The sequence below is a fragment of the Gavia stellata genome, chromosome 5 (genome assembly GCF_030936135.1).
Source record: "Gavia stellata isolate bGavSte3 chromosome 5, bGavSte3.hap2, whole genome shotgun sequence".
Classification (NCBI taxonomy): Eukaryota; Metazoa; Chordata; class Aves; order Gaviiformes; family Gaviidae; genus Gavia; species Gavia stellata.
The window spans coordinates 3412485-3435321 of NC_082598.1; the positions used below are offsets into that span (position 1 = coordinate 3412485).

Below are 22837 nucleotides of genomic sequence, written 5' to 3' on the forward strand. Positions count from 1 at the left end.
CAGGGAGCAGAAGGGAGGCACAGGGACAAGGCAGAAGGAGGACGAGGGCTGCTGGGTGGCAGCAGGGCAGAGGGGCTGGATGAGAAGCCATCAGCAGGACAGCAACCCTCAGGGGTGGGAGGTAAGCGTAGGGAAGAAGGTGGGATTGCAGGGGATGGACACTACTTTGGGATGATGCGGAGATGACGGAGTTGAAGATGCCAGAGCGAAGGTTCAGCACTTGCAAGAGGAACTGCAAAGCACCAGAAACATCAAGTGAGGGTTAGCGACAGCCAAACCCAAGAGCACCCAGAGCTCCCTGCCAGGAGAAGGCCAGACTCTTACCCTGGTGTTTGTTACCAGCAGGTCCCGCACTGTATAGCTTTCACACTCCTCCTCTTTTTTCAGCTCCACAGTGATGTCTCCGTAGGACACGGAGCCGTCAGATGGCCAGTACTGGGCACACTTCTCCTGAGAAAGCATTAGAGGAGAAGACAGGGTGAAGACTCCATCCTTTTCCCATGGGTTTGAATAGAAGAAGTCTTCTGCAGCTGGCAGCTACCCAAAACCAGGTGGGATCCCACGGGCTTGCTTCGGAGAGGAGCTGCCTGCTGCACCCAAAGGTACTTTGAGAGCTGAGGGTCCAGAGTTGGTTTATTGAACATCTCCCCACCCTGGGTCTACAAACAACTGGGTTCTTTGCATTAGAAGTAGAGGCTGAAATATGTTTCCTGCCAGAGAAGGGGTGAACTAGCACGCAACGCGTGTGGCGCTGGCAGTGCTGGGGCATTGGGAGATTTTAAGGGGTCGCACTGATTTATTTTGCTGGGACTTAAATGCAGCTATCCCTGGGTGCTTACCTGGCCTCTCTCCTCCAGCTCTGTCAGCATCACTATGGAGCAGGATTTCCACTCCCAGATCATCCTCCAGAAGTCCTCTATCGTGTGCTGCAGCGGTCCTTGGCTGGCGATATAGGAGTCCTTCTGGCGATAACCCTGCAATTTGAAAACAGCGGTGAATCGGCAGCACCTGTATGCCAGGAGCAGCGGGAGGAATGCTCTTGGACGTAGTCAGGTTACCAAGCTCAGTGAATTTTTGGGAGCATCATGACTGAGCGTGTGAATGACCACAGCCTGAGCAGAGAAACCTGCTCTCATGGTGGGCTACGTCCCCACGCATGGGCATTACCACACCGCTGCTCGGCAGCTGAGTGCCATCAGCCAGTGCTTTACCATGGTAAGACCTTTGTTTTTAAAGAAATGCAGCTGGAGGAGGATCATATCCCCTATGCATGCATGGTCCTATCCATTTGGTGAAGAAGGATTTGGGTTTCCAGCACTCCTAAGCAATGTTGTTAAGTCTGAGTGCTGGAGCAGAGCCTTGCCTAAGCTCCAGATATTTCAGGTATGATTTTTACCAGGGATTTTTGGAAGAATTAAGCAAAACTAGATGATCTTTAAATCCCTTCCAACCCAAACTATTCTATGATCTATGAAAACCAGTAGTAAGTCTGGCTGACTCTGGCTTTTCCACAACCACAAAGTGCTTCTGTTTCCAAAACCCCTCCAACGTTCCCCTGTGCCCTCGCTGCAGACTGTGACTAAAGATGCTTCGTCATTTGGAGCTTGTCATTTAAGCAAAGTTCAGCAGAGGCAGGAAATTGAATCCTCAACAAAAATTGCTTACGTGACATTTAAGCTTTCTGATCTCGATGCAGAACAAAGCGGCTGCTGCTGGCTGCGTTGTGTCGGATGCTCACGCAGCCAGAGCAACCCGTGGGGACTCAGCAAAGGAGATTTCAGGGGGCAATTGATTTGGGATGTTAGAACCGGGAATAAGCTGGTTTTACTGGTTCAACCAATGGCAGTAATCATCCTTTGGGGGCAAACCCCCACCCCCCGCCATTTGGAGATGAAAATAGAAATTGGGCTAGAAAAGAGCAGGGCTCTGTCACTTAGCTAGCGCTGGCATCACTGTACAAAGATAAATACTCATACGAGATGTCCCCCTGAAGTCAACAGGATTACTCACGAGAAAAGGATGTGCAATCACTTACCTCCTTCTCGGAGGGAGGAAAGCACTTAACCTCTCTGCCTCATCTCCTCCTGTCACCCAGACAGGTATAATGGGATTGACCTGGTTTTTCTCAAGGGTTTTGGGATTCATGTATTGCTCCATTACCTAATCTAGTGGATGTTTTCTGATCAAATGAACAGTGCTGTCCAGCAATCATTTCCATGGCTACGTGCATCCGCTTCTCCAAAGCCATCATCAGAGCCTGGAGTTGCAGAAGTGAGACCAGGATTTGGAGGCTCTGCTCAAGCTCCAGCTCTCCTCTCCCACCATCCATGGGTCACAAGGAAACTGCATATACAGAGGGGTTTCTTGGAGAAAGAAACCAGCACCATCCAGTGACATGAAGCAAAGTCAAGTGGAAAGAGCCTTACAAAACCCAGAGAAGTATTTTGGGACAAATCCTTTCCATAGGAAGCAGCGTGAGGTAAAGAGTTTTCATTGGGAGAAAACGGAAAGAAGATTAAAGAAGACTCACATCAATGAAGGAAGCGTTTACGTAGTCTGTGTTCTCTTCACCTCTCTTCACTGGAATGATTACTCGGTTGAATTCATCTGAAATAGAAGCAAAATGATCTGAGTTTTGGGGAACACCTTCAAAGCATGACTCCTTGATAACCGTGCATGGCCTTGAGCTGGGAAGTCACCAAGCCCCAGGTGAGAGGACAGAGATATGAGAAGGGGAGCCCTGTGTTTACAGCACCCAACTGGGACAAGGAGGCTCAGTTCTGCCTTCTGCCATGCCCTGGTTTGGGGAAGAAGGGGATGCTGAGGACTCCAGGAGCAGGACCTGCTCAACACAGGGACTCCCTTCTCCCTTGAGGCAGAAAGCCTCGGCAGCATAAACCTGCTGAGAAGAAAGTCATGGCAGGGACAGGGCAGAACGAAAGCAAGAAAGCCCTGGGGGCAGTGTTATATTTGGCCACGAAAAACCACCTGCCCTCGATTGCCGTGTCCCTTCATGCTGTCCCTGCTAGAGCAGGGGGTTGAACCAGATGATGTCCCGAGGTCCCTTCCAACCTCAGCCAGTCTGTGACTCCACTACTGTGGGCACAAATGGCTCTGCCTCTACAGCTCCTGAGCACTCACAGAATCAATCACTCAGTGGTTGAGGTTGCTCCTCCCCAGGGGCAGGACTCTGCACTTCCCCTTGTTGAACTTCATGAGGTCCCCGTTCGCCCATTTCTCCATCCTGACTCCTGTCCCCACAACCACCCAAACAGTCCCCACACCCAGCGGGCATGTTTTCCCCAGGCAGACAAACAAGCCTTACATGGAATTATCTGAAGCACCCTGTTCTTCTTCATGTTTGCCGGCAAGTTGCCCGTTCTCATCTTGTCGTTCTGAATTTTGATTGAAGTGAGCTTCTGCAGAGGAAGGAACGAAAGCAGAGGCAGCTTTCAGAGCCACCCCGTGCCAGGCAAGCGCACGGTGGTCCCCGCAGCCCAGCACCATCGGAGTGGATCCACCAGGACAAGAACCACGCTCACCTTGAACTCCTCTTCCAGCCCATTGCTGCTGGTCCCTGGCACTTTGTTGTAGATCTTCTGGAGGTGGATCTCTAACGAGGTCACCTCCAGCTCCGTGTCACCATAGAGATAGTGCTCCAGAAGTGCTTGGTATATAAACACATACTGCATCTGCAAGGGAGAAGACATCAGCCTCCGCTCCATGCTCAGTAAGTGCATTCTGGTCATGCTGGTTGCAAACCCACCGCCCCACTGCCCACCAGTGCTCGCTGGGCACGTGGCACCCTTCTGAGACCCTAGAAAAGTGGGTAACAACCTTTCTGCTGCTGTACGGGGACTGGGACCTTATGTGCTACACAACACAAAGCTGACATGACACAAAACTTTCTCCAAGTCCGAAGAAAAGGAGGCTGAGGGGAGACCTTATCGCTCTCTACAACTACCTGAAAGGAGGCTGTAGAGAGGTGGGGGTCGGTCTCTTCTCCCAAGTAGCAAGTGATAGGATGAGAAGAAACAGCCTCAAGTTGTGCCAGGGGAGGTTTAGATTGGATATTAGGAAAAATTCCTTCACCGAAAGGGTTATCAAGCATTGGAAGAGGCTGCCCAGGGAAGTGGTGGAGTCACCATCCCTGGAGGTATTTAAAAGATGTGTAGACGTGGCGCTTAGGGACATGGTTTAGTGGTGGACTTGGCAGTGTTAGACTCGATGATCTTAAGGGTCTTTTCCAACCTCAATGTTTCTGTGATTCTATGAAGGGGCTTGAAAAGAACAGGACCCAGTGAAAGGCTCACTTGATGAAGCATCCTTCCAGAATGAGGGATGATGCTCAACTTCCACATAGGCTTTGCTGCAGGCTGGGTACTGAAATCTAACTTCACCGAGCAAAGCCCAGATGAGACCGCAGCAGCACACTTACATCTGTCTGTACCATCTGGCAGCGCTGAGCCCGGATCCGGCTCACGAAGCCATAAACGTCCACCTTCCTCTCCGCGTGCATCATGTCCAGCATGGCATCGATGACGATAAAAGTGCCCGTGCGTCCTACCCCGGCGCTGAAAGAGCAGAGTGGACAAGCGGTCAGTGCACAGTGTTAGCGTTGGGGTCCCTTCTAGAGCAGCTGGGAGAGAGCCAGATGCTTCCCAGCAGTGGGTAAATAGCAAAATCTGTTTTGGAGATGAGAGAGATCCTCAGCCTGGTGTTCAGTCTCGCCTGGGTCTTGCAAAGAGATGCACACAGCATCTCCAGCAACTGTTGTGACCGGAGTGTATGAAGGCACAGAGCAGGGTGAGCCAAAGCAAAACCTGAGCCAGCTACAGCTTCCAGAGTCTCACGGGCTGCCTGTTCCTACCAGCTGCCTGCTGTTCCTTCCAGTCACCCTCCATCACATGAAGGTGAGCCCACGGGGAAGCCTTCTTTCTGTGCTGGTAACTCAACCATTAAGGAGAGTAAGAAAGATGAGGCCAAGCAGATACTATGGAAAGACAAAGCTCTTTTGTTAGCTGCCTGCTGAGAAGAAAGCTGGAAGGATGGACGTTGGAGGTTGCAGATGTGATCAACTCTGCCTTTAACTGTGGGGCTTTCCCTTATTGAAACATGGAAAGCCTCTGTGGCTCCCACACGCTTGCTGCTGTGCCTGTAACCAGTCCACGTGATGTCAAACACCACGCTCCTTGCTCCCAGGCACGCTGTCAGCTGCGTACTGCCTTCTCGCAACAAGGGATGTTGCCCTCTTGAGCCCAGCAGTGGTGCTTAGCTTGGCTCACTCGGCATCCAGCTAACCCAAACGAGGACCACTCAACGCTCGCATTTAATATGGTAAAGTTAAATAAAAATAGTAAAAAAGGCCTGACCAAAAAAAAAATCCTTTTAGTATTAAATATGAGACACTTTCCAAGCCACCCAGGAGAGGCAGAGGTCAGCCGTGACCAGGGCATACCTGCAGTGCACTACTATTGCTCCTGCATATTGGGGATTACACGTCTTCACCTTCTTCAAGAACTTCAGCATCCCGATGGGGGTGAAGGGGACCCCGAAGTCGGGCCAGCTGGTGAAGTGGAACTGAGTCACCAGGCGCTGAGGCTTCTTGTTCGTGACGTCGCCGACCTGAAGAGGAAACGTGTATTCAGGTTAATGGTAAATACTCAGATTTCCTTTCGTTACCCAAAAGCAAGGGCAGAGACAGAGCTACAGCCCCAATACTGAGCTGTATGGCTTAAGAAGCACTAGCATCCACAAGCCGAAAGGGCACGGACCCAGGCTCCGGGGCCAAATTAGTCTCTAAAAGCATGACATTTTAATTGCCCAGCATCACATCCCGCATCCTAGGGGTGAGATGCCAGCCCGGCCTTGGCTGTGGCTCCGATCTGGCAGAAGCTGCCGTATTTCATTCCCAGCAAGCTCAGACACCAGCCGCCACTCCATCCTTTCCCATGCCTCTGCCCACAGCATCCTCAATTAAAGGCAGGGGATGAAACCACCCACGTCCAGGCTTTCGGAGTGAAGGGTGAGGCTCAGGAGAACCCCGCTCAGGGTCCAGACAGGTTTTCAATTGCCAGCTCTTCCTTGCCTGCTTCCAAGACCAGCAGGTAAACAAACAGAGCAACTAAAGCGTCCGGTGCCTCCTTGGAGGACGAGAAAACGTAGCGACAGATGGGAAAGCAATCAATACCAACACATACGGCGTTGGATTTTGTCTCAGCTCATGGGAAAAATCTGCTTATTTGCAGGCAATAAGTATCTGTGGGTGAGAGGAGGAACCGATACTGGTAACAGCAAGTGGACTGAATTTCAGCCCTGGCATCCATCCACTTCCCTGCTCTCAGCACAGCCATGCTGGTGCTCGCTGGGAACGGCCTCCCAGGTGTTTAAGGTGAGTAAATTCCTAATAGCTCTGGTTAAAAATGGATGCTGGGGTCATTTCAATCCAACTCCGCTCTCATGACACCTTGGAGGAGTAGAGGAGCATGCCAGAACCTGTTGGATGCCCAGCAGGGAGAGGGGAGGAATGGGATGGGATGGGAGATGCGAGCTCCGGCACCTGCTGGATGCAGAACTTCCGCACAGTGTAATCCACAAGGACGGTCACATCCTCCACGGACACTCGGATGTTCCCGTACGTCCAGCAGCCCTGATCCGGCCAGTACTGGGCACACTTACACTGTGGGGAGAGAAAACGGGCAAAGGTGAGCTCTGGTCCCTCGCAAGCTTGGGACCGGCTCCAAGACATGCCCATGGGCATGAGAAGTGCCGGATTTGGACGAAGTTGGGTTAGATACAAGCCCATAAAGCCTTCTGGCACCTACCTCCTTCCTCTCTTTCAGGTTGGTCACCATGACAATTGTCGCTGTATTTTGCTCCCAAATCATCCTCCAAAAATCGTTCACGGTTTCTTCCTTTGGTCCTAAGGGGAAGGTAAAAAGAAACACCTTTGGGATCAACCCCTCAAGCGCTGGGACCGAAACCCAGTGTGTGAGGTCGCATATCGTGGATGATGCAACACATTTTTTGCCAATAGATGTCAGCACAGGAGCTGCTTTGGTGTCTGGGTATGTTGTCTAACCCAAGGAACAATCCTATCACACAAGAGCTAGGCTTTTTGGATATGTTTTATGATCAGAAATTCCATTTTTAGACCAAGAAGGGGAATTCAGACAAACGGAGCATGGAAATGACTTGCCCAAGGTCACCCAGGGAAATTGTGGCCGTCTCAAACAGTCTGTAGAAGTCCTACCCTGCGGTCTTGGGTTTTAACCATGGGATCCCATTTCAATGTGGCACAAGAATAGTTACCTGCTACCTGCCAGACAAGGAGCTGACTCAACCTAGACCTCCCTTTCCAAGCCTGAGGCTAAGCCAAGAGAATAGCAGAGCCCAAGTTTTACCCCTGCCTCGTACCACTGATGGACCTGATCCAGCCTTCCTTCTCTAGCAAGAGCCGGGCAAACTGGCAGGCCATGTCCTAAGCCACTTGAAAGTCAGAAGAGGAAATGCAAACCACCTCCCATGGTCAGATAACCCCCTTCTGCTGACATGAACCCCCCTGCGAGTCGGCATCTTTGTTTTAGGGATGTGTTTGGATCGGTACAAGGAAAACAAGAGAGCCGGAGGGCTACGGATGGTGCATGCAAGTCGGTGACGCACTGGCTGAGGCAACTGAGGCAACTGAGCTTGGGAAAACTCAGGATGCTTGTTGCTCTCAATAGCTAAATAGTCCTGCCTCCCTTCTGAATAACACAGCAAAACTTCTTTCCAAGGGCACAAGCCTACGCTATTGTCTGCTGAGGTTTAAAATGGAGCAGAAATGAAACCAGATCAGCGTGGTGCTCTCCGTAATAACAGATTTGGGGAATTTAATTAAGCAGCTCACTGGCAATATTTCCAGAGATACCAACCACCCGCAGCTGTGGGTCAGGGTGGAAGGACAAGGCTCAGGGTAGAAATGCTTTGACACCCTCCAGCAATTGGTACTGCACAGGGAGGGCTTCTCTTCTTCCCCCAATGCATCTAACACTGGTCTTTGACCGGGAAAACCATTTTGGGAAAAAACTGTGGACCAGCCAAGCCTCCTTTTGACCAGGAGAGCTCTGCAAGGCGCTGTGATGCGGTTAGACTGGCACAGCTTTGCAGAGCAGAAGGACTCCAGCCCGACTGCACCAGACAGAGCTACAGGAATAACCGAGTGTTTACCTTGTGCAGCAATGAACTTGTTTTTCTCTTGGTACCCCTACAGAGAAAAGGAGAAAAAGGAAGACAAATGAAAGACCTGTATTTTTCTAACACAAGAGTCATGAAGTGCAGCTACATCATTAATAGAGACATCACCTGCTCTGTTGCTCACTCCCCCCTGTGCAGAGAAGGGGCTGCAGCCTCCGAGGAGAAAGGCTCCAACAGTGGAGCAGAAATAATGGAAAATCCCTGTGCAAAGGGCCCTTGCCCCAGAGCAACACTCCCCATGCTCACGTAATGCGGGAACGACCCCACTTGTTGGCACAAAGCACTGATGAAGTGGTACCCGACAGTCCTTCTGCTGGGATCGGACTCTGCATCCAGAGCATCACGTGAAAATCAGCATTAATCTTTGGGAGATGGGGCTGTTGAACTCATGGGGATGATTTTGTTTATTTCCTAATGGATATTTATTTATTGGTGAAGAAAGGATACAGCTCTTTTGAGTCTTGCTTTCTTCATGTGCCTCCATCTCTCTCAAAGTCTACTTCTTCATATTACCCTTCCAACTTATTTGAGCTATATGGTGATAACCATATATGACCCATCTCCTCCTAGAAGAGCAGGGCGATGTCGCTTCTATTTTAGCTGGGTTCCTTGATTTCTTTTTCATCCCCTTCCCATGTCCAGCCCTGCAAGCTGGGAAGTACCGATGATTAACCAGCCACACTATTCATCAGCCGTTAATTAGAAATCCCCAATTCCTGCAGGAACAGTCCCCAAACCCCTTCCAAACCAGCTGGCTTGGCTTTGCAGCACTCCAAGGAGTGCAAGTGCTTCTCATTATTTTAGAAGTGGGGAAAAGAGAGGTGGGAAGAGATGGGACTACAGCAAAGCAGCTGAACAACGGCAGAGCTACAGCTAAAATTTGAGTTCCAGCTCTCAGCCTCGTACTCCAACCATGCTCAAATGGGCTCAAGGAGCGGAGCAAAGCACAGTGAGCTCTACCATGGACACACAAAGGTTATGAGATCAAAAGCCAGCGTAACTTATTGCTCCGGCGGCGCTGGTGGGATGTTAACGTAGGAGATGATAGTCTCTTAACCATCCTCTCCCAGGCACAAGTCACACCCCATAAAAGCCTCCCACTCCTGGTGGGACCAGGCACTGCCAGCCGGGCCACAGCTGATGGGGATTTCCCCCTTCAAATCACAAAACTCACATTAATGAAGGAGGCATTGATGTAGTCGGAGTCAGGAACCCCCTCGACAGGAGTCAGGTGAACCCTGGAATGATCATCTGGAGGAAAATTAAAACTCTGCATTAAAAACAAACCCCTCCAACGTAGCTGAAATCTGGTGTAGCGAGAAAGCCGCATGATGGAGTGGAGCCCGGGCTCGCTGGCTCTCCTGCACACACAAACACCTTTATGCCCCCAAATTCTTCTTGCTTAAGCCCGGAGAGATGCTAGACCTCACCCAAGGAAGTTTTTCTTCTGCAGAGCACACACGTTTGAGGAAGATCCCGAGCCAGCCCGCTGCCCCACGCCACCCGGCAAGAGCCGGCCGTTTCAGCATTTCCCATCCGTTTCACTTCCCATGGCCTCCTGGCCACTGATGGCTCCGGGGAGCTGCTCCTCATAGGTATCGAAAGCTAAAGCAGATGCAGCCGCCCATCTGGGAGGTGAAATGACCTCAACCGTGTCCTTGCCCATCCCAAAACCAGGAATGGGGAGCCCTGGCAGGAGCACCGGCCGTGTCCCGCCCTGCCCAGCCAGCTCCGATACCTACAGGGCAAAATGTTCACGTATCTGTTCTTCTCCTTGTTCTCCTCCTTGGAAGCAGCTTCACATGTGGCCTGTATAGGACATGCTGGGAGAGCCTGCAATGGCAGAAAAGGGGGTTTTCCATGATGTTCTTATGGCAGTAACCACAACGCAACTGATGTGTTGGCACACACCACATCCGAGCATCCTGCCCCTTCGGACATGTCCCCACCACCCACACTTCTCACCACCACCCCACCACTGCTCCTTGTCCCCACAGAGCTCAAGGTGACTATTTAAATAGCCTGGGCTGGACCAGAGAGAGCAAATCCCTTCCGAAAGGTGATATCTGGAATCTCAGGACCCGTGAACACGAGGTGGCAGCAAAGCCTCTGACACCAAACCCACCAGCCCAGCGATCAAGGAGCTCTTTTCTGCCCACGGAGGCTCCTGCTGAGATTTCCTCCATTAACAGTGATGCTAATGGTGATCCGATTAAAGCCCCCATCACCTCAGCATACCCAGCAATGGGAAGGAGCACCCATGCAGGGAGTTATTCTTATCCAGCAGTGCCAGGGACCTTTGGGTTGGGGGGTGTTGGGGTCACAGGCGATGCTGTCCCAGTCACAGCAGCTGGGCTTCACGCTCAAGCAGAGGAGGTGCTTCCCCAGCACCGTTATCCCACATCCTCTCTGAATAGCGAAGAGGATGAGAACGTATTGGAGGTATTCACCATCCCTTCCCCCAGCTGACAGGGCAGACGTGCTTCAGCAACGGAAGTCTTCAGGGCAATCAAGTATTTATAACCCCAAAAATCCTCCTCCCCCGGCATTCATTACACCTATTTAGTTTCATCGAGGCGCGGCCAGGAAGGGTATCAAGTTGTGCAACAGCTGGAGAAAGTCGAGCGGCTTTTTTTTTTTTTTATCTTCTCATCATCCTCATATTGCCCTATCATGCCTTGGACCTAAGGCTTTACGTATTTGCAGATGACACCTTTGCAGTGCAGACAATCGGATCAGCAGTGAATTTTCTTTCATTAATTAGGCTGATGGGAAGTCCGTGTAGTTCAGCAGCTCCTGTGTTACATGCTGTGATATTCCAGCCTGTTATTTAACTTTGTCCCCTACCTCAGTACTGCTCTGCCTACTTTTGTATTGCCAAGGTGAAATGGGTTTATCGTCACAAGAAGTTGCAGAGCTCAGTGGCGTCAGGAAGAGGTTGTAGCCATCTCAGAAGAGATGCTCCAGCATTGTGGGACAAGCACAATACCTGAATTATTACTCACTGCTGAAGGCCAGCTGTTGTCCTATAAATGGCCACCATTCTGTTTCAGGGTTAACAGCTTGTTGAAATAGATGGGGTCATTTCTGTTGCTCTGTCACAGCTCTTGTTTTGGCTGTTTGTGGATTTAAGCCATGAGGATTGGGAGGAGGGAGGCAGAGCTTGGGAGGAAACCAGCAGGCAGGGAAGCTCTGGAAGACCCCAAGACCTCCAGGACACTTCCTGAACCCAGAAAAACGTAACCCCGTAGTGCTGCTTGCCAGAAAGCCTCTGCTTTCTGTAGTGAATGTGAGGGGTAGCGGCTTGCCCACCATCACAGCAGATTTAGGACCAGAATCAGCCCTCCCACCTTGCAGCCCTTTGAGAAACCCCTGAGGACTGGGCAGACCATCACTCCCTCTGTGAAGCTCTCAGATAAGTTATTCTGAAATGGGAAATCCGGCACCGGTACCATTATTCTATTGACTCAGTTACCCCCAGGGTTGCTGTGCCATCTCCAAGCTAGGTACCGCTGCACACTGCAGCTCCTCTCTGATGTACCAGCCGTTTTGTCCCTGCTCTACGAAGTGAGACCAGATTTTTCCCCGCTCTGAGTTGTAAGCCCGACACTGAGAGGAGCCTGTGGGATTTAAGGGCAAGAAGCAAAGGCACTCACGTTGAACTCCTCCCGAAAGAGCTTGTTGTCATCTGCCATCCGGCGGTTGATCTCCTCTTCCAGCTTATCAACAGGCAGAGGTGGGTATTTACGGTTGGTGCTGGGGGAGCGGGCGAGCAGTGGCATGCTCTGAGGCTCTGCAACGACACCCATGCATCAGAGGTGCCCACCCGGCCGCTCCCCGTGCCCAGCACACATCCATGCCCAGCAGACATCCACGCCCACGTGGGCACAGGGACCTCACACACCCTGGGCTGTCCGCTTTTACGGCCACCTCGCATACTCACTGTCCTGTATTTTCATAGAATCATAGAATGGTTTGGGCTGGAAGGGACCTTAAAGTTCATCTAGTTCCAACCCCCCTTTCATGGGCAGGGACACCTTCCACCAGATCAGGTTGCTCAAAGCCCCATCCGACCTGGCCTTGAACACTTCCTGGCCTTTTGTTCTTCCTACGGGTGGTGCACAAAAATTTGGGGATGCTACGATAACGCGAAACTCTTTCAGCACCCTGTGGTTGAGTGTTATGCTGTTGTAGAGGCAGGATAGGGCAACGAGGACCAATTCTAACAACCCCATGCAATGCTACAGGCTTGGGGACGAGTGGCTGGAAAGCTGCCCCGCAGAAAAGGACCTGGGGGTGTTGGTCGACAGCCGGCTGAAGATGAGCCAGCAGTGTGCCCAGGTGGCCAAGAAGGCCAACGCCATCCTGGCCTGTATCAGAAATGGTGTGGCCAGCAGGAGCAGGGAGGTGATCATGCCCCTGTACTCGGCTCTGGTGAGGCCACACCTTGAATGCTGTGTTCAGTTTTGGGCCCCTCACTACAAGAAGGACATTGAGCATGTCCAAAGATGGGCAACGAAACTCGTGAAGGGTCTGGAGCCACTGTCTTATGAGGAGCGGCTGAGGGAGCTGGGGTTGTTCAGTCTGGAGAAGAGGAGGCTGAGGGGAGACCTCATCGCTCTCTACAACTACTGAAAAGAGGTTGTAGAGAGGTGTGTGTTGGTCTCTTTTCCCAAGTGACAAGTGATAGGACAAGAGGAAATGGCCTCAAGTTGCATCAGGGGAGGTTTAGGCTGGATATTAGGAAAAATTTATTCACTGAAGGAGTTATCAAGCATTGGAACAGGCTGCCTAGAGAGGTGGTGGAGTCACCATCCCTGGAGGTATTGAAAACACCTGTAGATGTGGTGCTTAGGAACATGGTTTAGTGGTGGACTTGGCAGGGTTAGGTTAACGATTGGACTTAACGACCTTAAGGGTCTTTTCCAACCTAAATGGTTCAATGGTTCTATGATTCTATGATAATGTGAAACTTTCAACACCCTGGGATCAAGCATTATGATATCGTAGAGGCAGGATAGGGCAATGAGGACCAAGTCATCAATGTTGGGGGATGAAGACCACCTCGCTTTGAATTCGGACTTCCCCCTCACTCACATGGAAAGTTTGGCACCATCACTGTCATATAACTCCCAGGTGGACACAGCAAAGTCAGCTGTTGCGTGTGGTTCCTTACTGAAGCCAAGAAAGGCCACGCGAGGGTTATACCAACACAACCGACGGTTTATGAAGTTCACACCTTCGCTTACAGCAATGTAAAACTTGGCTAGGGAAGGTCTTAGCTGCCAACGTAAAAAAAAAGGTGCTGATTTTAAGTTAGCGTTCACTCTGAAGGTGTTTGGTTTATGTGGAGGGAGCTCAGAAAAAGGATCTGAACCGAGCCTAAGAGGTGGTGGCTCCTCTTCAGCTCTTACTTTGGTGCCTACATATAGGCAGAGATGCGCAACTTCAGACCCTCAACAGGCAGCTCTGGCTCAAAGCCACAAAATGAGACAAGCTCAGGGGCAGAAGAGTTTACACATTACAGCAGGCTTGCACAAGACTTTAAAATTGCATTTATGCATCTTTAAGAGGTGCAAAAAGTTTTTTATAAAGGAAAACCAATGTATTCCCTGCTTTCTCTCGGTAATGTTAGTTTGGTCCCTACAGTTAACTTGAAGATTTACATGAGAGTTTTAATCAGCCGTCATCCTAATTTGAAACGGTAGAAGGATATTTAATTATTCCCCAAAGATACGTTTTTTCAAAAAAAGTTCTTATTTGAATCAAAGAGATATTATGAAAATTCAAGAGGAACGTGAGTAGTTCGGTGTTGGAAGTGATTGCACATTTTAATATTAACCACTTGAGGGCAAACATTTTGTTGCTGGAATAAAAGTTGGGAAATAAATTTTCATTCTATAAAGGTTTGCCAAAATCATGGAAAACAGAGAAAGTTCAGAGCAAGAAACACATAAAAATGTAGATGAAAAAATACCTTCCTACAAAAATATGAGGTGGGAGAACAAAGCCGTGGCATCCAGCCCACTGAGTCCTCAGTTGCTGTCATTGCACAGGGCTCAGACTGCAACAGTGCCACATCCACGGGCTTTCCTGGACTTTTACAGAGGTCTGTCTTCTGGTGTGTAATATTTATATTCTTCTGGTGTATAATAGTTATATTATTCCCACCAGGAATAATATAAATATACACTCAGGACTGCCTTCATATGCCCTTCCAAGAATATACTTAAAGAGAACACAATCTTCATGTTCCTTTTTACACATTTCCAGCAAACCACCTCTGCAAACGAGTATTCGGCGAGCTTGTTCCCCTTCCCATTCAAACTGGCCAGCAAAAGATGCCACTGGCCACATGCCCAACACATTGCATATGTCTTATTGCTGTGTTGGAAAGGGAAAGGCACTGCATGGTCAGCAGACCAACCTGGGTAGCTCTGCGCTGCCCAGAGAGCTGCCCTGGAGGGCATAAACCAATCCTGCTTTTGCCACTTCAAGGGTTTTATGAATTTTTTGTAATTTTTACAATTTTTAGGAGAATTGCCGGTTATTTCACTAGCTAACTTCGGCCGATTCCAAGTGGGGGACAAAATAAAAGCCGAAAATATTCCACTGTTATTCTGAAGAACGCTTGAATTGACCCGTTTTGATCTGAACAAAGCTTATTCCTTCTGCAAGATGCATGTTAGCTCCCCGTGCCACACCGACGTGGGTCTCACCTGCATCATCCGTCCGGCCGTTGGACAAGCGAAAGGAGTTGGAGTGACTCCCTGCTTGCTTGTATTTCTTGAACCTACCGAAGACAAGGGAATGAAGAACATCAGTAGATACCCACCAAGAAGCCCAGGTTACCTTCTGGGTGAGAGATGCAGCCACGAAGGGCTCTCCTCACTTTCTTATGGCTTGACAAACTAGCTGGTGGGTCCAAGAGGCTACTATGGGACCTCTAAAATCCTGCCTATGGGCATAACTTTTAACTGACCATGTCTGGAAAGGCTGCAGGAGACCAGAGCAAGGTGAAAGCCAGGAGGAGAAGCTTTAAGGCTGCTTTTTACGAAGGACACGCCAAGGAGTTCCTGCTCCACAGGCTGATTCAGCAAAGCATGTAAACCCCAGGTTGATTTGTCCTTCTGCAGCAAAGCCCTTCTCTGTGTGCTTTTAACTTGAAGTGGATGCTTACACTCCGTTTGCCTGAAGTTAAGGGTTTTGCTGAATCACCGGGCAGGCGGCAGCGAACAGAAACCCTTTTTTTAAGGGCTGGAAGCCAGGTGGGAAGGACTCAAACTCTACTGCTGCCGAACTCCCGAGGCAAAACTCTCATCAGGTTCACTGCTGAGAGGGCAGGCCTGGAGCCAGGAGACAAAGGGAATTTTTCCACCGCTAAGAAGACAGCTTTTTCTTTTTTTTTCCTTACTCAATCACTAAATTGTTGACTAAATTAAAATGTTTACTGCAGGTGAATAAACACTCTTGTCTAGCTGAGCAGATATGCACTCAGGAGCCTGGAATGCTATATTTGAGCAGCCCAGATGCTTGAATTTTTTAAAAATGGACGTAAGAAGGCTTTGTTATGCTATAGTTCCAGCTACAGCATCACCTAATGCTCCTAACAAGCTCCAGTCGTACACCACCTCACAGCGGAAGATGCACAGGCACAATGTTCAGGTTTGGTACCCAAGGCAGAGCTTGGCTGATGTTGGATCATGTTCGATATCAAGATGGGAATCCAGGAATAACACACCTGGGTATACACGCAAAGGACTTTCCGGCTTGAGTGGTGTGTTCAGCTTCCCTGGATTACTCAATGCAACACCTTCAGCCTTGCAAGGAAACCTTACCTGCTTTTTAACTGCCCTGACAGGACTTCAGTTTAAGCTATCCTACTAAATGTGACATTTTTAGGAGGGGAACAGGCATTACCCCACAGGAGGATCAGCTTTATAAAGGAGTAAGAATCATTTACTACATAACCCCAAACATCATTCTCATTATCTTTACAGGTTTCTTTTTAAAAACACCAGCTGTGTCAGCCTTTAGCTTAGGAAACAGCACAAAGGCTTATTCCTGTTCATTCAGTAATTAATTTCTGTCAAACAAAGGAAGTCAGCATTAAAGCATCTCTTACCTTAACATGTACAGCACAATAATAATAAATACTATGACTAGAAGGGAAGACAGGGCCACCATCACAGCTATAATTGGAGTCTCATCTGCAATAGGAAAAGAAAGGTGTGGTTATCAACATCGAAAAACATCCAGCGCCATCATTTAACAGGGCAGTGAAGACAGATACGCGACCTGAGCGAGCATGACGTATCTCAGATACTCTGAGCTTAGACTAAAACCTGTAACCACTATTCAAAGCACCTCAATCTTCTCTAAGAGTGGTTCACTGTGAAATTGTGACCTTGCAGGTGAAAATAGCGATTGAGGAAGTTGTGAGTGGGCTATCTTAGGGGTTTCTTCTGCACAATTGAACGTGCCCATGGTGGCCCACCAGCCACCAGTAGAAATTCCTGCTCTATCACCTGGGGACCTACAAAGTCTTCTGCCTGAGAAGTAAGGATCCATACAAGAAGTTTCTAAACAAGTCCATGAGTTTGCTATAAGATGATAAGCAACCTTATATTAAAAGAGGTGAAAACTGCGGCCTTTGTAAGATCCCACAGACACTACATTTGTAAAACGGTCACGATTTTCCTTCCAGTTCCTTGTCAAACAGGACAGGAGGGCAATGCTTCACGCTGCACCTGGGCTCTGAACCCCTTCAGGTTGAGGTTTGCTGGAGAGGTTCAGGGCTACTGAGCTACTTATCATTTGTCTGGCTCATCGCAAAGAGGTGGGTCCTGCTGGGACTTCTTTCCTCCCTGGAAATATTGAGTTTAGGGAGGAGGTGATGTTAGACAACCCATCATGCACGCTCTGTACCACAAGGCCACCGAGTATGAACTAATTTGGCTCGCTTCATTGTTTGCTCCCTTGAAGAGACTTCTCAAGGGCAGGCACCACACAATTCCCTTGCAAACACACTTAGATTAGGCACATTTGAAATGTTCCCATCCTCTGGGACCCACAGCAGACTTTTTTTTTTAAATAAGCTATTTGTAACTTGGCCTGGAGGTCAGTGAAACAGTGGTCGGTGCAAGCAAATTACCCAGATGGGGCTGGAAACCAAGCAACTCTAACCAGATAGGAAAATGGCCCTGAAGGGCATTTTTCCAGACAAATGTGGATGCCAGCGATGCCAGCTGGGGGTATTTTCATTTTCCATCAGCTTGCACAATCTGTATGGGCCACCACACTGTGTCTACACGCCTCGCCCCCCCAAGACTGCAGGGCATGACCCCCGTTTCCACCTTCTGTGCATCTATTTCCCTGCCAGGGTAGATTCCTGCTCCATGTGTCTCAGCAATTTCAGTCAGCAGATTTCCTTAGGTGGGATTTATTTTGTCCATCTCTGACTACTGAGCTACCAAGGGGCACTCTGGTTATATTTCTGCATTTGTCCCTTTGTGGTTGTGAGGTCTAGAAACGTTATTCCGACCAAAAGATATGATTTGTGTGTAATAATTTGAAGGCAATGATCTGGTAAGGCAAATAAAAACATAAAACCCTCCCAGCCTTGCACGTCTTTGTTCTTTCCATCTACTGTCCTCATGTGTCGGCATCTCCCCCAGCCCAGCAGCAAAAAGCCAAGGAATTTATTGGGAGGCACTTCTGCCTCCTGCATGCTCGGTAGCTGCTTGAGCCTTAACATTATCCACCATGAGGCTTTCCAAAAGCAAGACCAGGAAGGCAAAGCAACCACGGAGTGTCTTAGCCCAACTACAGCCAGATCCTGCCTCTCCTCTAACATGCTTGCCCTTGAGACCTCCGACCATAACCATCATCACCATCCTGACTGTAGAAGAGGAAGGTGAGCTGCCTTGCCAAAGGCCACAGCCCTATGCCCCCACTATGCATCGTTGGACCATTTGTCCTGCCTTGGATGGAGCTAAGCTCAGCCTAACTGGTGCTGGGACAGGCAGGGGCCGCTGCAGCAGCACCAGTTGGCAGGAGACGTGATTTATGGGCAGGGGTTTCGGCAGGGGTGCCTCTGGCAGCAGGATGCAGGGGGCCTGGGGAGTTGGTTTTTTTTTTTTCTGCAGCCGTTCTTTTGACACATCTGGCTGGATGAGTTAGAGCTTTTCCACTGTGGCCGCTAACCGCCGGCATGCTGCCCGGCCCACCCAGCAAAGCCCAAGCAGGAAACAAGCTGGAGGGTCCCCAGCCAGTCCCTCCCTCCCCACCCAGCCCTGGCAAGCAGTGCCAACCCTCCCTGCAGCTCCCGTCCTGCTCGAGCCTCGGCCCCAGGGGTTTCACGCTTGCAATTTGCTTGGAGAAGGGACAAGGACTCAACCCTCTGCTTCCACAGACCTGCAGTGCTGGAGCACCCGCCTTGGTCCAGAGCCTGGAAGGCATTGGAATGCTTAAATCTTGTCCTAGCACCTCTACGGAGCCAGAAAACCATCTTCTGATGCTTGAGATCATGTCTCCAACTATAGGTAGAGGTGCTATATAGCTGTCCATAGGCTGTCCCCTATACATCATGCAGACCTGGATGCAGCTGCCTGGCTGAGCGGGACAGGGCTGAGCAGCCCTCCTTGCTCATCGTTGTCAATGCCTGCCCATAAAACTTGAGTCAAATTGAGCACACAGGATCATAGGCAAAAAAATGGGGGTAAGAGAAATGGAAGCAAAGATGTAGGGTCAATATTTCTCAAATAAAACCCCCAGCACATGAGACGCTCAGATCCTGGAAAAGTAAATCCTGCCAAGTGGTTGCAGAGCAAGAGCAGAGCAGAAGCAAGAGTTTAAACCCTAGCTCTTAGATCCCAAGCAGAGTTTAAATCACAGGTCAGCTACGTTCCCTGCAAACATCACAAATAGCCCGCAGAAGCACATCCATGATGCAACCTCTATTTGTTTTACTGCAGTATTTCCTTCCCAGTCATATTTGGGAGGTGGAAGAAGAAGCCACACCAGACACCAGGGCTCAGGATACACCAGCAAGTGTATTCACAAAACACCTTAAATTACTGCCTTGGGACCACGCCGCAGGCACACACATGCTTTGCTCAGGACAAGGCTGGACCGCCGTCATACGCCACTCGGCACAGTGGTCCTCTGCCCCCATCTCCTACAAGGCACTACCGTGGCAGTGAGGAGTGTTGGGAGAGGTATGCAACAAGCAGAGCAATGCTTCAAAGCCAGAGGATCCTCCTGAGGTCCAGGCCTCTCTGCTGCTTTCTATCCATCCTCGTAGGATACGGATGCATTATTTCAACCCGTCCACAGGGAAACAGGAGAGGATTCATTGCCTTCTTTCTTCAAACAATGCCTGGATGCCTTTCTGGAAGGTAGACATGGCCCTCTCTGTGCCCATGTGAACCTCATGGAGTTCAGCAAAGCCAAGCGCAAGGTCCTGCACCTGGGTCAGGGCAATCCCCAGTATCAGTCCAGACTAGGGGATGAAGGGATTGAGAGCAGCCCGGAGGAGAAAGACTTGGGATCCTGGTGGGTGAAAAATTGGATGTGAGCCGGCAATGTGTGCTGGCAGCCCAGAAAGCCAACTGTATCCTGGGCTGCATCACAAGCAGCGTGACCAGCAGGTCGAGCGAGGGCATTCTGCCCCTCTGCCCCGCTCTTGTGAGACCCCACCTGCAGTACTGCGTCCAGCTCTGGGGCCATCAACATAAGAAGGATGTGAGCATGTTGGAGCGGGTCCAGAGGAGGCCACAAAACAGAGGGCTGGAACAGCTCTGCCATGAGGGAAGGCTGAAAGAGTTGGGGTTGTTCAGCCTGGAGAAGAGAAGGCTCCGGGGAGACCTTTCAATATATAAAGGGGGCTTATGAGAAAGATGGGGACAGACTTTTTACCAGGGCCTGTAGTGATAGGACAAGGGGCAATGGTTTTAAACTGAAAGAGGGTAGATTCAGACTAGATATAAGGAAGAAATGTTTCACGCTGAGGGTGGTGAAACCCTGGCCCAGGTTGCCCAGAGAGGTGGTAGATGCCCCATCCCTGGAAACATTCAAGGTCAGGTTGGACGGGGCTGTGAGCAACCTGATCTGGTTGAAGATGTCCCTGCTCATTGCAGGGGGTTGGACTAGATGACCTTTAAAGGTCCTTTCCGACCCAAACCATGCCATGATTCTATGGTGCAATCGTTGGGTGATCCCTTCAGGACGCGACACACCAGGAGGCATTAGCGTCTCTCCAGCCAAGGACCAGGGTTTTCCGCTTACTGAAATGACCGCTTTATCCACCACACCAACTCTAGGCAAGGAGCACGAGAAGGCAGGGCACTTCTCATCCACCCTACCCTACCAGGAAGGGATCTGTCTTGCTGATACATCCCCACGGCTGTCTCAGACATGGAGCTTGAGCCTGGAGCACGGCATGACCCCTTGAATAGTTAAAGTCATAAATATTTCTGCAGCTTTACTGACTTCCCCTGGGAAAAGCAGGCAAGACTTTTTAGCAAGCCTGCCAAGGACGCCTGAGTTAGCCTCTCCCTTCCAGGCTTATGAAGGATTAAACTGTCTCGTTAGCAGCCATAGCACAAAAAGAGCTTACGGATGCCCTAAAAGGCCACGGTCGCTAAAAGGGGATGGGGAAGGACTTGCAGATGCTGCGAGAGTTGGGTGCTGCTGGGAAAGGCAAACCACTAATTTCCATCAGTCTGACTTCAGGAAAAATCCCCTTCTGACCCCAAATCAGAAGACCAGGGCAAGCAGAGCCACCTGCAAACATCCTTCCACGCTGCCGTGCTCAGCACTGACACTCCAGCACGGGCAGCTCCGTCACCCAGCAGCCCTGATGCTTGCAGAGATATTTTCTGCCAACACTGATTTGGGAGGGGGGTGGAAACAAAAGGGCTACTTGTTTCCTGCAAGAGTCGTAAATAATCAGTTGTGAAAGTGTACTTGGTGGTTGAGATACACCACGGTGGGGGGGTTTCATGTAATAGTACGAGTGCCAGCAATAAGAGGCAGAAGATTTTCACTACTTTGGATAAAAAGTAGTTTTCTGCTCCTCGTCTTCAAAATAACCTTCGATCAACATTTTGTTAGGAAATATTTTAATTTTGCAATATCATTGCAAATATCCCCCCCTGAATAATCCTCCAAGTCACAGGATTTGGAAAATATTAATTACTTGATTAATATTAATGGTAATATTAATATTAGCAATATTAACATTAATATCATTAGGAAGTCAGATTTTTTCCCATTTTTCATTTCTGTGCTCTCAGGAGCAGGGATGAACAATGGCAGAGATAGCACAAAACAACACCTAAGCCATGCCAGATGCAAGGGAATTCGGCAGAATGTTTCTACACCACCTTAACCATTATTTTAAATTAATTCCTTCAGACCTGCGTCCCTTTTATTCCCTCTGTGCAAACTTGTACTGACAGTAACTATAGCAGAGCATCTGTCTTTTCCTCTATACCATCAGCAGGAAGGTGTGGGTTTGGCACACCAAGCAGCGCAAAGCGGATTGCTGTGGAGTTTACACAGCTGAAACACCCATCAGAGCAATGATGAAAACACACAGAGGAAGCGTGTTTCTATAGGTAGCAACCAGCCTGGCTGCACCTCCGCTCTACCCGCTCCTATACTGCTAAAGCAATGAGTAATTGCAAATATTCTGGTAGCGATGCCAGTTCTCAGAACTAAGAGATGGAAAAATGCGCCTAAGTGCTATTATATTACAAGAAATGCATTTGTGCTACTGCTTGCCAACGGAATTAAGGAGAATAATTATTCACATCATTTACAGAATGGGTCCAGATCAAATAGGGTAAGTCACAGTCAATAAAGACAATTCATAGGTAAAGAAAAAGAAGGAAATTTCTTGAATGGCTTCTCAGATCTTGGTCATCCAGCTCTCGGGACGGTAATGCTGATTATTTTCAGAGCGTTCAGCGGGAACTCATCGTATCTAATAGGACATGTACAAGTTAGTACAGAATTGTTTATTTCTGAAAAGAAGGGCTCAATACAAATTAAGATATCAGAGTGTCACCAGGTCTTCTAAAGAGCTTGATAGGCTTTGTAAAAGCAAGTTTGGAAGTGTGTCATAAGGAGACCTATCTAATAGCAGAATACTTCTGGAAATGTTTTTACTGAGGGCTTGACTAAAGAGCAATGAAATATAAAATTCTTACCTCTTCTGTCAGAACTACCTGCAGAAAAAGAAAACAAAAGTCTCTTAGCAACAAAGAAATATACATTTTAATAAGTCAGAAAGGATCAAAGACCAAGACAGTAACAAATTTAGTAACTCTCATCATCTTCTTGTAGATCTTTCCTTTAAAACACCAGCTACAAAGCCAGGATGTTAAAACGAATTTCAGCCTTCAATTAGTAACAAGAAAAAGGAACAAACCCCAACTTTTTATCAGCAGAGCAGGGAGCTGAAGCCGAGCTATAACATCGATAAACACAACTTACGGCTCTTAATTGGTAACACAGTCTGTTTAACCCTAGAACCAGGTAAGTCACTGGTGTAATTCACTGAGATAACACTCGTGCATAATTTTAAAAGAGTGGC

At 49.2% G+C, this 22837-nt stretch overlaps 1 protein-coding gene across 1 annotated transcript in view; it reads right to left on the reverse strand.

The window, feature by feature from the left end:
• PTPRA (protein tyrosine phosphatase receptor type A) overlaps window positions 1-22837 on the reverse strand; it is a 99338-nt gene that overhangs the window by 1845 nt on the left and 74656 nt on the right. Inside the window, exons 5-20 of the mRNA XM_059818250.1 lie at window positions 22452-22469; window positions 16361-16445; window positions 14955-15028; window positions 11892-12028; window positions 9978-10068; window positions 9410-9486; window positions 8209-8245; window positions 6825-6922; window positions 6560-6679; window positions 5459-5625; window positions 4439-4574; window positions 3543-3692; window positions 3326-3419; window positions 2531-2607; window positions 840-974; window positions 325-450 (exon numbers count right to left, since the gene is read on the reverse strand). Of these exons, the coding sequence (XP_059674233.1) occupies window positions 325-450; window positions 840-974; window positions 2531-2607; window positions 3326-3419; window positions 3543-3692; window positions 4439-4574; window positions 5459-5625; window positions 6560-6679; window positions 6825-6922; window positions 8209-8245; window positions 9410-9486; window positions 9978-10068; window positions 11892-12028; window positions 14955-15028; window positions 16361-16445; window positions 22452-22469 (1622 nt within the window). The remainder of the gene's footprint in view (window positions 1-324; window positions 451-839; window positions 975-2530; window positions 2608-3325; window positions 3420-3542; window positions 3693-4438; window positions 4575-5458; window positions 5626-6559; window positions 6680-6824; window positions 6923-8208; window positions 8246-9409; window positions 9487-9977; window positions 10069-11891; window positions 12029-14954; window positions 15029-16360; window positions 16446-22451; window positions 22470-22837) is intronic.